General features: G+C 46.2%; 1 protein-coding gene across 2 annotated transcripts; it reads left to right on the plus strand.

Moving 5' to 3' along the window:
• The first annotated feature begins 1,646 nt into the window (after positions 1-1,646).
• LOC124704384 (serine/threonine-protein kinase SAPK8-like) lies at positions 1,647-13,939 on the plus strand. 2 transcript variants are annotated; one of them, XM_047236642.1, is made up of 10 exons: positions 1,647-1,853; positions 4,268-4,342; positions 4,444-4,545; positions 4,644-4,697; positions 4,795-4,887; positions 5,105-5,197; positions 6,116-6,220; positions 6,338-6,436; positions 7,543-7,761; positions 13,573-13,939. In XM_047236642.1, the coding sequence occupies exons 1-10, from the start codon at positions 1,662-1,664 to the stop codon at positions 13,639-13,641; spliced, it is 1,101 nt and encodes a 366-aa protein (XP_047092598.1). In that variant the 5' UTR covers positions 1,647-1,661; the 3' UTR covers positions 13,642-13,939. The 2 variants fall into 2 exon arrangements, with proteins under 2 accessions (XP_047092598.1, XP_047092597.1); XM_047236641.1 differs by lacking the exon at positions 13,573-13,939 and having other exon boundaries at positions 7,543-8,131.
• The last annotated feature ends 930 nt before the right edge of the window (positions 13,940-14,869 follow it).

Here is a 14,869-nt window from a genome sequence, read left to right on the forward strand (position 1 = left end):
GATATCAACGAAGGAGGGTCAAATAAAGGAGAAAGAAATAGAGAAATGAGAAGGAGGATGGAATATCCTACGCATTTCCTTTGCGTGACCTGGTGCCACCGCCCGTTACAAGCGGGATTTCGTGCCGCTGGAGCCAAGTCATTTATTACAAAGCGTATCGCATACGATAAACATATCAACCAATAAGCTGAAGATTTAGAAAGATATCATTATAATTTATTATTTTACAAATTATTGGCGTGCAAATGCGGTGGAGAAGTAGAATATAGGAAGGAAAAGGCAAACGACAAAAAAGAGGGACGTGGTTGGATATCAACGAAGGAGTGTCAAATAAAGGAGAAAGATATGGAGAAATGAGAGGAAGGAGGATGGGATATGCTACGCGTATCCTTTGCGTGACACGGTGCCACCGGTCCGTTACAAGCGGGATTTCGTGTCGTTCGAGCCAACTCACTTATTGCGTGGTTATCGTATAATTTTAATATATAAAAAATTAACTAAAGATATAGAAAGATATTGTTATAAATAAAATATTTCTCTAATTATTGGCATGCAAACGCGGTGGAGAAGAAGAATATATGAAGGAAAAAAGTAAACGACAAAAGTAGGGACGTGGATGGATATCAACGAAGGAGGGTCAAATAAAAGAGAAATAAACAAAGAAAAATAGAAGAAAAATGGGAATGAAATATGCTAACGTGGTTCCTTTGCGTGACACCGCAATATTTCGTGTCGTTCTTTCCAAGTCATTTGTTACATGGTGTATCACATAAGATAAAGGTATCAAAATGAAAGACAAACACACAGAAATAGATTATCATAACTGCAATATTTTTTTATGAATTATTGACATTGTGGAGGAGTATGAAGGGGTAGGGGAAGGGAAGTGTGACAAAATGAAGAATGAGAGTAGACAATGGTTCAAGTGTCAAAGAAAGCCAAATTAAATAGATAAATCACGAGCAAAAACGGAAAGGCTATACAACATGGTTCTTTGTGTGACACGATACTTCCGTCCACTATGAGTGGGTTTTGTTCGAGCCAAGTCATCTATTAAGTTGTGTATCGCGCAAGTTAAGGACACCTAAAAAAATGAAGACCATTATATGCAAGATATTACTAGAAGCAAGACAATTTACAAGTTGTGTTGTTGTCATCCAAAGTTCAACGGTAGAAAATCAACGAGACTATAATAGTGGGTTGATGCGATTATTTTTCCGTTTATTTGTTATTTTATGCTTTATCAAAAACAAATGGTACCATCAAGACATAGTCCCACCATATTTAGGCAGGGTGGCCAACAAACTTCCTTTTATATCCTTTGAAAAATCAGGGGAACCCTACTACTGGTGCTGTACATCATTTATGACACGAATGCCAAAAGCTGACGTCCAATAAAAACCATTTCCCAGAGGAGCGCTTGCATCAGGCACCAAACCCGGCGATAACAAGGCGAGAAGAGAGTGATTATTGAGTGGGCGTCTACTCTTACCTTTCTCTCTCTCTCTCTCCTGCCGGCCAGTGTCACGAACTCGTCTCGTCGCGGTGGAGGAGAGAGAGACAGCGAGAGGCGGCTGAGCTCGTGGCCGATTCGAGGGGACGGCGGAGCCACCTCGGCGGACCAAACCCTAGCAGCCGCGGCCCTCCACCCACCGCCGGCCATGGCAGGGGCGGCCACGGATCGGGCGGCGCTGACGGTCGGTCCCGGCATGGACATGCCCATCATGCACGACAGCGACCGCTACGAGCTGGTGCGCGACATCGGCTCCGGCAACTTCGGCGTCGCCCGCCTCATGCGCGACCGCCGCACCATGGAGCTCGTCGCCGTCAAGTACATCGAGCGCGGGGAGAAGGTAACCCCCTGCTTCCCCCCTTTACTCCTTGCGTCGATTGGGCCCCGTTTGACCAGTCTATTTTCCACCGTGTGCGGAATCCTGGCCGATTCGGTCTCTCGCTGATTCGGACCTGTTCGATTTCAGCTGCTCAGTTCTAGTAGTACCGAATCCTTCGATGATGTGTCACGTGTTGGGGTCAGAGAACCATATATCTCTATTCCGTGGAGCGAATTGGTTCCTTAAGCTTTAGATTTATTTTCGTTGCTTGTGATTATTGGATGTAGTATATATTTCTATATATTTCATGTGATATGGTATTATGGTTAGTACTCTCGGCCTCCACAGTAATAGTTTTGCTGGGGGAATGTAACATCCAGGATTGCATTGCACCAAATGCCAAAAATATTTACGAAATAGACCGAGGCAGTACCCAGCTGTATCTCCTTTGGCTGGTCATGCGGGTGCGCGTGCCACCCGCCCGGGTTCGATCCCGGATCGAGTGTTGGGTGACTCATTTGTATCATTATAAGCCACAAGGAGCAGCTCTGCCATAATTTACAAAATAAGAGCAAATTAGTGGCCATCTACTCTGCAGGCGAGCAGTGCTCGGTTGGGCAGTCGAGTGGTTGTATGCCTGCTAGGCAGAGATCGATTCTATGTGCCTCACCAATGCGTGCAGTTTTTCGCAGTGTTAGGCAACCTACCTGTTTAACTTAGGTGCCCAATGTGTGGTTGTGTGCATTTTTAGGGGTTCTATTGGCTAAAAGGTATATAAACACTCTGTATGCACAAACATCCCCAGAATTGATGGACTCACATCCAGATGAAATCATACTGACAGGCAAACCAACACTACTCAAACGAAGGCTCTACCTGGAATTTATTTAGATAGAGCAGAAGTACAATTTTCTATGGTTTAGTTGCATTTAACAAAAGAAAAATTATAAGTAGAAATAAGTGGATGTAGTGATGTTTATAAGTGGCATGACGTGGCAAATCATACAACACGCTCACAAGTCCATTTTTGGAAATGGATGCCTTTCATGTTTCTTAGCAAAATTATCAAGCGGATACACCCACTCAAACTATTCAAATTGATATATAGCAAAACAAGTGTTTTGTTTCTTGTGTTACTTGGAAACATATTCCTTGTTAAATAACCCCTACATTTCCTTCCCACATAAATGCACGGTAAAGGCGTAAAGCTAAGCTAAACAGTTTACACCCTGTTGTTCCAGCAAATGGTTCATGGGCCCATGAATATTTTACCCTCCATATTTATCCAGCTACTCATGGTTTATATACTGCTATTCCATTTGAGATTAATGTGGGTGTATTTGATGACTGGTAGAGGGAGCACAAGCACAACTGAGTGCTTTTGGTCCAAGTCATCAGCTAATGCTCAAACCAAAACCATGTGTAACTCTTATCGCCATGAACTATTCTCCTATTTATCGAAAAAAATGAACTATTCCCCTGTTCCTGTTTAGTGCTTGGGTCAATCTACTAATGTAGGTAGATCCATATATGTCATCCTTAATTTTAAGAGAAACACTTATTGAGAGGCAGGAAACTATTGGTTTATACAATTAGGACATAAACTATTCATAAAACGAAAATCTTTTTTTAAAGTAATAAAATTATACACCTGTTTAGGAGGCAAAAGAAGGAATGTCTAGCACAATTGGATTTTTGTGGCTTGTTGTTACTTACTGTAAGTATCATAGTATAGACTAGAATGTGGAATGTAGAATGTGATTCTCAATCAACTGCTGCCTGTATCCTGTATCTTCACATGACAAGGCTTTAGTTACTCTTGAAAGAGAATGTAGTGCTATAAGTTTGGGGAAGGTCACTAGACAAGCCTGCTAAGAGTCACACCCAAAAAGGCACTTAATACTCTACCTCCAGAATCTGTTCCTGCTCTAAGTTCACAATCTGCTGCTAAGTTTGACTCCATTATACTCATGATTAGATTTAGCTTACTGGGCAATGCTTTTGTGGGAGCAATAAACTTTTATACGGTTATACCCTTGCTTGACTTGCTGCGGTCATTTCTTGGGAGGTTATTATAAGCAAGTTTTCCTTGTGTTATTGGGCCAGCAATCATCCGGTTATTTTTTAAATGTAAGGACATTTGAACGTAAGGGTTTACTAATTTCCCGGTTCTTATGGGCTTTCCTTTGGTAACAGCTCATATGAGAGCACATACTATGGGGCCCAGCATTAGTTTGTGATCACTATCAATAGTCAAGTCATTTGAGCTCCGTTTAGATGGAACTCAGATGGTGAGTGTGTGAGTGCAAGTATGAACATGTTCCCTCCATTGTATACATATTTTGACATTGGCTTGTCTTTTTAATGCAGATCCTTAATGATTGTGACTATCTGGTTCTTGTTTTATTATATATTTGATTTGTTCTGTTGTGCAGATAGACGAGAATGTCCAGCGTGAGATAATTAACCATAGATCACTGAAGCATCCAAACATCATTAGGTTTAAGGAGGTAAAACAAAGGGTTTTCATGACGCCTGTTCTCTAATTCACTATTTCCACCAAAGGAAGAGTAATGAAACAGCCAAATCCTTATGTGTCATGTATTTGCAGGTTATTTTAACTCCGACTCATCTTGCTATCGTGATGGAATATGCATCCGGTGGTGAGCTTTTCGAGAGAATATGTAAAAATGTACGATTCAGTGAAGATGAGGTCTGTATCTACTCTAGTCACTCTGGTGCATCTTTTTGTTGACCCATATTTTTTTGCATGAAACATTGTTGGGACTAACCGCATCCGTCTTTTGTTAGGCTCGCTACTTCTTCCAGCAGCTTATATCTGGAGTCAGCTACTGCCATTCGATGGTATTATTTGTTACATGACTCATCTTTCATCCTATTTTTACTGTGTGTTCATACGTTACAGTATGTTGAACTGTTCCATTTTGTCCTTATCTTCAAGCAAGTATGTCACCGTGACTTGAAGCTGGAGAACACACTGTTGGACGGTAGTCCTGCTCCTCGCTTGAAGATTTGTGATTTTGGCTATTCTAAGGTGCGTACCTAATCAAGTTCATTATTGTTCCAGATTTTTTTATATGAATACATTGCATTTGGCATCTTTCAAATGGTTCACAAGAAATTTGGGCCAATGTTCAAGTGGTTACATTATGTATTTCATGGTTTTGTGGCTTTGAGTTTACACACTATGGGCATGTTGTATTCATAGTTCCTTTCTAATAAACCATGACACACATTCTTCATTTCTGCAGTCTTCAGTTCTCCATTCACAACCAAAATCAACTGTAGGCACACCTGCTTATATTGCACCTGAAGTTCTGTTGAAGAAAGAATATGATGGCAAGGTACATAACTTCTCGAGCTATGTTAATACTTAAGGTGTGTACTATAGTTCACTGTATATGTAACTTAGTTTCAGGGACATAAACTGATAAAATGTCTTGCTCTTTGGTTCCCTAATCTGAATTAGTGTACAATGTATATTAAAGACTGCCCCCCTAATATGTTCACCATTAGGCTGATAAAATGAACCCCTTTAGTCAAGATAGTACGTACACATATACCAATCTCATGGCCGAGCTATTGTATGGTGAAGTGTAGTATGGTGAAATCATTCACATGTTCTGAAGGAAACTGTACTAAATATTCAGTGACGTTTTCCCTGTTGCTCTTAATTTGCTGGTCCACTTTTCTGGGGCTCTTGCTTGATGTGTTTATGATGTGCTCCTAGTATGCTCCTTTCCGTGTCTGAAAGTGCGGGAATGTTACACATCCAAGTGTTTGTAAGTTTAATACAAAGCTGTTACCACTCATTGTTCACTGGTCATTAATGGTTATTAGTGGTAATCAGTTTGACGTAAGCACTGAAGAGGAACCTTAACAGCCAGCAAGGCAGCAACCTGGCCAGGAGCCATCCAAATTTGCTGTTTTTGATTAGTCTGACTTTCTGGAGAACTTGGTAGCTTTGGTGAAGTTACAAGTTGCCTTTAACATTTCGAATTAGTATCATTACACGTACTTATATTTGAATGTATGCAAACATAGGCAGGATAGACACAGATTGTTCAGATATCGTAGTACGTTATGGTTTTACAAATAAAAAATTTAAAAGTTGGCATCAAAGTGTAAGCCTTCTCTTATTTCTAAAGGACCTGACTCAACGTCTAACCACTGATTCGCTGGTGTTAATTGGCTTGTTACCTCCCAAGGCAAGGAACCACATGCTCATACTGATTTTTATTATTTTCAAATGACTAAAACAGATTGCTGATGTATGGTCCTGTGGTGTGACTCTTTATGTCATGGTAGTTGGTTCATATCCTTTTGAGGATCCAGAAGAGCCTAAGAACTTCCGGAAGACAATTCAGGTTATGTTTATTTCTTTTTTCCTTTCTCATATTTTAGTGTCTTAGGTACTTCCAAGTTCCTCTGTTTCAACCTAGTTATTCTAAACTAAAAGCTAATATTATGACATCATCTTGCAGCGCATCTTGAATGTTCAGTATTCCATGCCGGATAATGTGGACATATCTCCAGAGTGCAGGCACCTAATTTCGAGGATTTTTGTTGGGGATCCTGCATTGGTAAGTCCTAGGAGGTTCCATTCTAGAAACTAGGCTTTGCTATCATGTATTGCATGGTATATATGTACAGTTCCCCTTTACAGGTTCATGTTTAGCTCGAAACTTTTCTTGACAATCGAATACGTAACTAGCACTCCCTCCGATCCATAATAAGAGCCCACGACACTTATTATGGATCGGAGGGAATAAATGATAAGTGCCTCTTTAAATGGCTTGAGCCCATAAAGAGGTCAGGCAGCTTAAGCTTTTACTATACTGTGAATTACACACCTTAGGTTAAGAAAACTGCTGTTCTTCTAATACTTCTGGGGTATATGTGGCGATGTCCATGTGTTTATCGTCATACTAAGTTAGTCTGTTTGTGTTTTAATGTTTATACTTGTGTAGTTGTGCTGTGTGTGCCATCATTGTTTCTTTTACTGACCTATGATTAATACTCCCTCCAGTCTGAAAAGATCGACGCAGAGCCAAGGTATTGCTAGTTTATTACTCCCTCCGTCCCAAAATATAAGGCGTCTAAGGACTAATTAAAAGTCAAACTTTACTAACTTTGACCAAATATTTAGAAAAATATATTTACATCTACAATATCGAATGGATATATTAAGAAAATATATTTTATGGTGAATCTATTCATAATGATTCAGTATTGTAAATGTTTATATTTTTGTGTATAAACTTGGTCAAACTTAAAAAACGTTGACTTTTGACTAATCCTTAGACGCCTTATATTATGGGACGGAGTGAGTACCAGGTAAGCGATGCGTTGATTAAATCGACTCGAGGTAGTAGAATCGTTCATTAGTGTATTCTGCATATTTTAGGTGACGGGTATAAGTTTTGTCATACTATAGCTCCTTTCAAAGGATCTAGATTTCTGTAGGTATGTTTCAGTCATCACTCATCAGCTCAACAAAGAAGTAGCAAGCTTCAGTAGGACAGCTTCTACATTGCCACTATTTATATTATCAACTTTTGTACTTCCACAGCTCATGTCTTAGGTTTGAGTGCATTGTTAGTCATCATAAATTCTGTGATAACTTGTTTGCACTTCTTCATATTCATGTGTATCATTTTCATGACACCGCTGGTGATTATAAATGCAGAGGATAACCATCCCTGAAATACGGAATCATGGTTGGTTCTTAAAGAACCTTCCTGCTGATCTGATCGATGACGATAGTATGAGCAGCCAATATGAGGAGCCTGAACAGCCGATGCAGACGATGGACCAGATCATGCAAATCTTAACTGAGGCCACCATACCGCCCGCTTGTTCTCGTATAAACCACATCCTGAATGATGGACTCGACATGGACGACGACATGGATGACCTTGAATCTGACTCGGATCTTGATATCGACAGCAGTGGAGAGATTGTGTATGCGATGTGAGCCATCTTATCGAGCAACCATAGAATCAGACAAAGGACTAATGGGTCACCTGATGTTGTACCCTGTCAAAGAACTAGAAGCATTTAGCGGGGAAGAAACGTTGTGTATTTTGCAAGCGAAATCCAGTCCTGTTCTGGTTGTAATATATGCTAGGGTTATTCCATGGAGAAGCACCCTTTCTCTTCGTGTTAGTGTGCTACATATGTGCAAGTAGTTCGTACTCCTTTTCATCTGTGAACTTGTGACTCGGACGTGGGGTTTTCAGGCTTACTGTATATCTAATGGCTTGTTGTTTGGGCTACTCTGCCACAAAAAGTTTAATCTAAAATTAATAAAAACAGGCGAAGTAAAACAACCAGGTCTGGTGTATGTGACACGATCTGCATCATTTTGGGGTCATATACGCTAGTAATATAAGTTGCCTCATGTTCTTACCAATTTCTGCAGAGTCTGAGTAGTACGCTCTTACTTTGGGAGGAATTTGCGCGGTAGAATTTTCCAATGTTTTTGCCATCTTTGTACCTGTTTAATTTGTAGGATTTTTAGAACATAGGACTAGGAAAACTGTATGATTACAATGTCATGTCCAGGTCAATCCTATATGATTTAAATCATACTCCGTACATGATATTTTTTGAAGTAGGCGTCTTACTCACATGAAAACAAGGAAATTGTAACATGAGATTTGATTGGATGGAAATTCGTAGAATGTATCTGGACACACGTTAATTGTTTATAAATCCATATCTAGAAAAAATTGAGACACCTATTTTTAGACGAAAAGTACTAATATTTCCTTGTATCAAACGGAGCTTCTTTCTTTTCTCAGTGGAGGTTCTCACCGTGTGAGGCATCACGATTGTTCCACACACAGGAAATCTAGCTGTCAGTTTTTACAAGCGAATTTAGCTTCACCTTTGGATGTCTCCTGAAGCTTGTTACAGCACCTCTAGTCGTTGGGCCTCTCCATGCCGAAATCTGGCGCTAAGAGCATCTCCACCGGCGCCCCCCAAATAGGCGCCGGCACGGGTGCCGGCACCTCCGTTTGGGGACGCCGGCACATCATCCTCCATTTGGTGGAACTGCTCCCACACTGGCGCTCCCAAACAGGCGGCCCCGATAGATAATGTGAATTTGAAATCTCAAACATAACCATAGAAATTCGATTAAGTCTACGAATAAGAAGTTTGGGCCAACACACGGCCACCAAATACGAATAGGTTTTGCAATAAGAAGTTTGGGCCAACACACGGCCATCAGATCGCCGTTTCCGGCGCAAAAAAGGCTTCCAAGCCACATGATCACACGATCAAATGAAGGAGGTCACGGGCGGCGCAACATCGACGACTTCCTCATCGGCGGCCGGCGATAGCTCCGTCGCTGCAACAGGATCCACGGTCGCCGGGGGGGGGGGGGGGGCATGAACGTCGACGGTGCCGGGGCAGACATGCACGGGGACGGTGCCGGGGGAGACATGAACGGGGACGGTGCCGGGGTAGACATGAACGTGGACGGTGCCGGGGGAGACGCCGACGCAGCTCGCGCCGCCATCACCTCTTGGCCGATGCGCTCGCGATACATCTCGTGCCACGCTCGCGCCAATGAGTCCATCTTCTCCATGTCGGCCATCAAGATCTTCGATTCTTGAGACATTTTGGCCAATGATAGCTGCGTCGTTTCGTTGGTGGCTTTCATGGCAGCGACGTGAGCTTCCATCTTCGCCGCCTCCACCCTCTCCCTCTCCAACTCGATCTTGGCGTCTTGCTTGTCGAGGATGGCCTTCCACACGACGGCGGCTCTATCGGCAGCTTCCTTGTTTTCCACCGAGAAGGAGGTGATCATCTTCTCGATGGAGGCATCCATGGCTGCCAAAACCGGCGCCGCATTCCTGTCGGCCTTGGCCTTCTTGTTGCCAATGGGGCGCCCGGTGGAGGCGCCGGCTGGATCGACCGGCCCATCTTCCCCGTCCTTCAAGAGAGTGGATAGGAGGTCGTCCCATTTCTTGCAACCTTGGAGCTTGTTGTAGCAATGCATAAACGGGAAGTCCTTGTCCTCGTTTTGGTGCTTGTACATGTCGAGGGCATTGTTCATCTAACAACATATGATGCAAAACAATGAAACAACATTGATCATCAATTCATATGCACCAACATTGATCATCAATTCATATGTTTCATCAATTCATATGCACCAACATTGATCATCAATTTATATGCATCATCAATTCATATGCAACAACATTGATCAACAATTCATATGCAACTAAGATAGAGATCATACCCAATCGACCATCGTCTTGCCGCTCTCCTTCCGTGCCTTGATCTTCTTGTAGTAGCCGTGGAACTTGCTACACGCCGCCTTGATCAAGTTCCAACGGTGAGAGAGGGCGCCCTCGTTCCGGTTCATCTCCATGGTGGCGTAATCACCATAGTTCTTCTTCTCGTTGAAACAATCGAGAATGCACTTGTAGTACTTGCCCCCGGTTTGGTTTGCGCCGGTGATGGGGCAAAAAATCACTTGCTTCCACGCCTCGATGAGGCATTCATCCTCCAAGGACCTCCACCTCGGACCACGAGTGCCGGCGGACCGCCCGCGCGTCCTCCTCACGATGTCGCCGGTCTCGGCGTCGATCAGCTCCTCCTAGACTTCCTCCTCACCTTCGTCCTCGTCGACCTCTTCTTCGTAGTTGTCGACCGGGGGTTCGTAGGCATGGCCGCGTATGATGCCGTTCAGGATCTCCTCCCCGCCGGCAATCTACGCATAAAGTTGCAAACTTTTAGTCGCCGCCGGTGTCTACGATGCACACAACACATAGAAAGAAAGGAAACGAACCTCGTCCTGCCCCATGGACACGCCGGACGTGCTGCCGAACACCTGCTGGGTGCGTGTGCCGTCGTCGGGGAAGAGGTGGCGGGGAAGGCCGGTGCCATCCGTCACGTGGCCCTCGGTGCGGCGCAGATCAGGCGAATCGTTCAGGTCGGGGAAGCGGAAGGTGCCGCTGCCCTGAGCCGTTCATTCCAGTGAGAACGGGCCGTTGTTGTCGACGGTCATGTCGTTGTCGCCGAACTCGGGGGAGTAGCGGGCACGGCCGTCCATCTGCGACAGCCACATCTGCGAGATCGACGGCGCGTCCGCGGTGTACCCCACGTAGTAACCCGGTGACGACGGGGAGCTCGAGATGCTGTTCAGGCCGCCGCCCAAGCTCAGACACACTTCTGCAGAGGCCGCCGCTTTCTTTGCGTCGAGGGCGGCGATGCGGCGCCTCCTACGGTCGGCCGTGATGAAGGCGCGGCGGTCCATCTCCGTCTCCCAGTCCTCCTGCAACATGGTTGCCGGCTTCTCCTTCGGGGCGACGGTGCGCGTCTTCGGCGGCGCCTTCGTCCGGCGCCTTCGCTGCCTTCACCGGAGCCTTTTTCTTCGGTGCCATGGCGCGGCGGCGAGGGTTTTTCAGGTTGGAGGCTGGATGGGAGATGGAGCGGCTGGCGGGAGAAATGAGCGGCGGAGGGGACGGGGTTTTGGGGGAGAAGATGTATATTTTGTTGTTGTGTGGCTGATAGGCGGCTCCCACGCCCAAAATTTTCAGTCCCGCGAGGCGCGCCCGATTCGCGCCCTTGGCGAAGGGGCCGGCACGGGGTTGTCGGCGCTTCTATTGGGCTCCAAAAATCGCCGGCGCCGTTTGGGACGCGCCGGTGCGAGACCATTTTGGCTCCCGGCCCCCAAATTATTATCGGGGCCGCTATCGGGGGTGCCGGTGGAGATGCTCTAAATAGCGTCGAATGGATGTAAATTTCTGTTTGGGGCGGCGAGCCCAGGGAAATCCTAGCGATAGGCTGAATTCGTTGTGAACATGACAAAATTCGTTCAAACATAGCATAAATTTAGAGATATTTAACATATATAGGCCAGTTCTTAAATATATAGGCCGAATTCGTAATATATTTAAATTCGGCTAGGAGATCGAAAATATAAAGTAAATATAAAACATGGCGTTCTACATGACGAAATGGCGGTAGAACGCCGTGTAGTCATCGCCGTCGTCCTCACCGTTGTCGGAGTCGTCGTCGTCCTTAGGTGGCGTGGCCGGCGCCGGCTGGCTACGGATCTGGCCGGGGTGTCCCAAACGGCTAGAACCCTGGCCAGGGTTGCTGAGGCGTGGCGACGACGATGATGGCCGGTACCATTCGTCTTCGCTTATGTCCTCCAGTTTGATGACTGGTGCGCGGCGACGCGTGGCCGCCTCCTCCAACAGCCGTCGTTGCTGCCTACTTCCTCCCTCTCCCACTCTTGCCTGGACCAGGCGAGAGCCGCGTCCATGGGCGGGGTGTTGTCGGCGGGGACGAGGTCGTTCAACGACCTCGCAATCGCCTCGCGGATCGCATCCTCCTCGGCAGCGTGGTCGGTTGCCGCTGCGGCCTCCCTCTTCGTCTTCTGCTTCCGCCCTCGTGGTGGAGACAGGGCACGCCTCTCGCGGATGACGAGGGTGACAGTGCTGTGACCTCGGTTGCTCGGCGGAGACGCGAGCTCGCTCTTCACGGGGCGTAGGCCGCTCCTCAGCGTCGTAGGAGGAGCTGATCGAGACGACCTCGTCGCGGATCGAGACGCCGAGCCTGACGACGAGGACGACAGAGCCATGCGTTGCGACATCCAGGAGCTCCCGTGTCGTCGCGACACGGAGGGCACCAGCCTCGGCGGCGACATCTGCAGCACGGGGTAGTTGCCGCCCTCGATGTGCGCGAGGGCGGCCTCTAGCGTGCGGCCCGGCGCGCTCCACCAATGACGGCGGCCTGCGGCGTTGTTGCGTGCGGGAGGGGGAGGACGGCCGTTGTAGGAGGCCATCTCCCGCTCGTACCTTTGGCGGAAGAACTCCGTCCACGCCGCGTAGTTGTCGGGGAAGAACTGCTCCTCGGCGCGTTGCTCGTCTCTCATGGCGGCGAGCTCCGCCTCGATCTCCGGCACCAAGGCGTCGCCTCGCGGTGGCGACAGGATTGGCACGCCTCCCGCGCTCAGCCTCCAACCACCAGGAGCGCAGAAGTCCGGCAGCGCCGGGTACCCGACCATGTACAACAACCGGCCTTCCCACTGATGGAGGGAGCGCCGGCCGAATCAATTGTTCGCCGCGCCGTCACCGGGGAACCTATCCGCCATTGAAGCCGGCGTTTTTTGGACGAGAGGAGAGGGGAGAGAGGTGGAATGGCGGTGGTGAATGCGAATAAGCGTGGTAGGTCCGCGATAAATAGAGGGGAAGCGGGCGTGCATGCGAGGAGACGACATTAATTCGCCGCGTGGAAGCTACACGTCGACGACTGATCGGTGGCAGGCTTTTACAGCGCGAAGACGATGCGATGAAGACGACGATCTCTTTTCTCTCCGATAGACCGGGACCACCAGACGCGCGGGTGCTTTCCTGATTCCCGTGCTTTTATTTCCTCCGGAGCGCGCCCGGAAGGACGGGGTTGACATGGGCTCACCAAATGGGTGAAAGCCCAAATCCAGACGATTCTAGAATCTCCGACCGCACACGGGCCAACCACGCCCTCCGGGTCGGGGCTCGAACACAGCCTGCATGGTTGGTTCTTAAAGAACGTTCCCGCTGATCTGATCGACGACGATAGTATGAGCAGCCAATATGAGGAGCCTGAACAGCCGATGCAGACGATGGACCAGATCATGCAAATCTTAACTGAGGCCACCATACCGCCCGTTTGTTCTCGTATAAACCACATCCTGAATGATGGACTCGACATGGATGACCTTGAATCTGACTCGGATCTTGATATCGACAGCAGTGGAGAGATTGTGTATGCGATGTGAGCCATCTTATCGAGCAACCATAGAATCAGACAAAGGACTAATGGGTCACCTGATGTTGTACCCTGTCAAAGAACTAGAAGCATCTAGCGGGGAATTGTTCTGTATTTTGCAAGCGAAATCCAGTCCTGTTCTGGTTGTAATATATGCTGTGGCTATTCCCTGGAGAAGCACCCTTTCTCTTCGTGTTAGTGTGCTACATATGTGCAAGTAGTTCGTACTCATGTTCATCTGTGAACTTGTGACTCAGACGTGGGGCTTTCAGGCTTACTGTATATCTAATGGCTTGTTGTTTGGGCTACTCTGCCACAAAAAGTTTCATCTAAAATAAATAAAAACAGGCGAAGTAAAACAACAAGGTCTGGTGTATTTGACACGATCTCTATTTAGCGTCATACTAGCAAAAAACCCGTGCGTTGCTACGGCACAACCCAAAATTAAATGAACTATCATTTCAGTATTTTCAAATCCTTACGTCAATCGAATGCATGGAGTTTTTGATCGACATGTCTTTTATACATCGCCAATATTTAAAATCACATAACATGAATTTTAAACGAGTTATGGTGAAAAGCATATCTTGCACGGGACTCTATTGCCATTGTCGCCGACTAAAACGTCTGGATGAACTCCTTAGCCCTATTCTAGTCCGACCAATATGCATGTTCTTTTAAATCAATGTTGCCACAAGCGTGAAAAAACAAATTATGACAATTTACTCTTGTGCACGAAATAAGTGTGGCCATCTAAAATAGATCACATGCATCAGCTACTCTGAAACTACTCACAACGGATATTTCTTCAGACAAAACTAATGCTCACAATCTAAAATTAAATGTCATAACTGCTAAAACTGTCAGCTGAATTCTATCACAATCTAGATGATTTATACTAGTTAAGTTTAACTTCATCAAACCAGCAGTTCTTCTCACTGTGCCTGAATTAGTATCAAAATTTCAGTGTAATTGCTAGGAATAGGGAAACCAAGATGATTCCAGAACACAACTGTGAATGCAATCTAGAGTTCAGAGAGCAGCTACTCCCAGCGGTGCTAGCTAACAGGCAGGGGAAAGGGGAATTGCTAGATCACGTTGAAGGAGGGGATCAAGACCACCCAGGGACACTCCTTCGCGGAGACAACACGCAATTGCACAGTAACATCAGATAACGAATGAGCAAACACTGATGGCAATAACATCCGGGCAACCATGGAACTGTATAGCACAGTTCG

Source organism: Lolium rigidum, chromosome 3 (genome assembly GCF_022539505.1).
Source record: "Lolium rigidum isolate FL_2022 chromosome 3, APGP_CSIRO_Lrig_0.1, whole genome shotgun sequence".
In the NCBI taxonomy this organism is placed as follows: Eukaryota; Viridiplantae; Streptophyta; class Magnoliopsida; order Poales; family Poaceae; genus Lolium; species Lolium rigidum.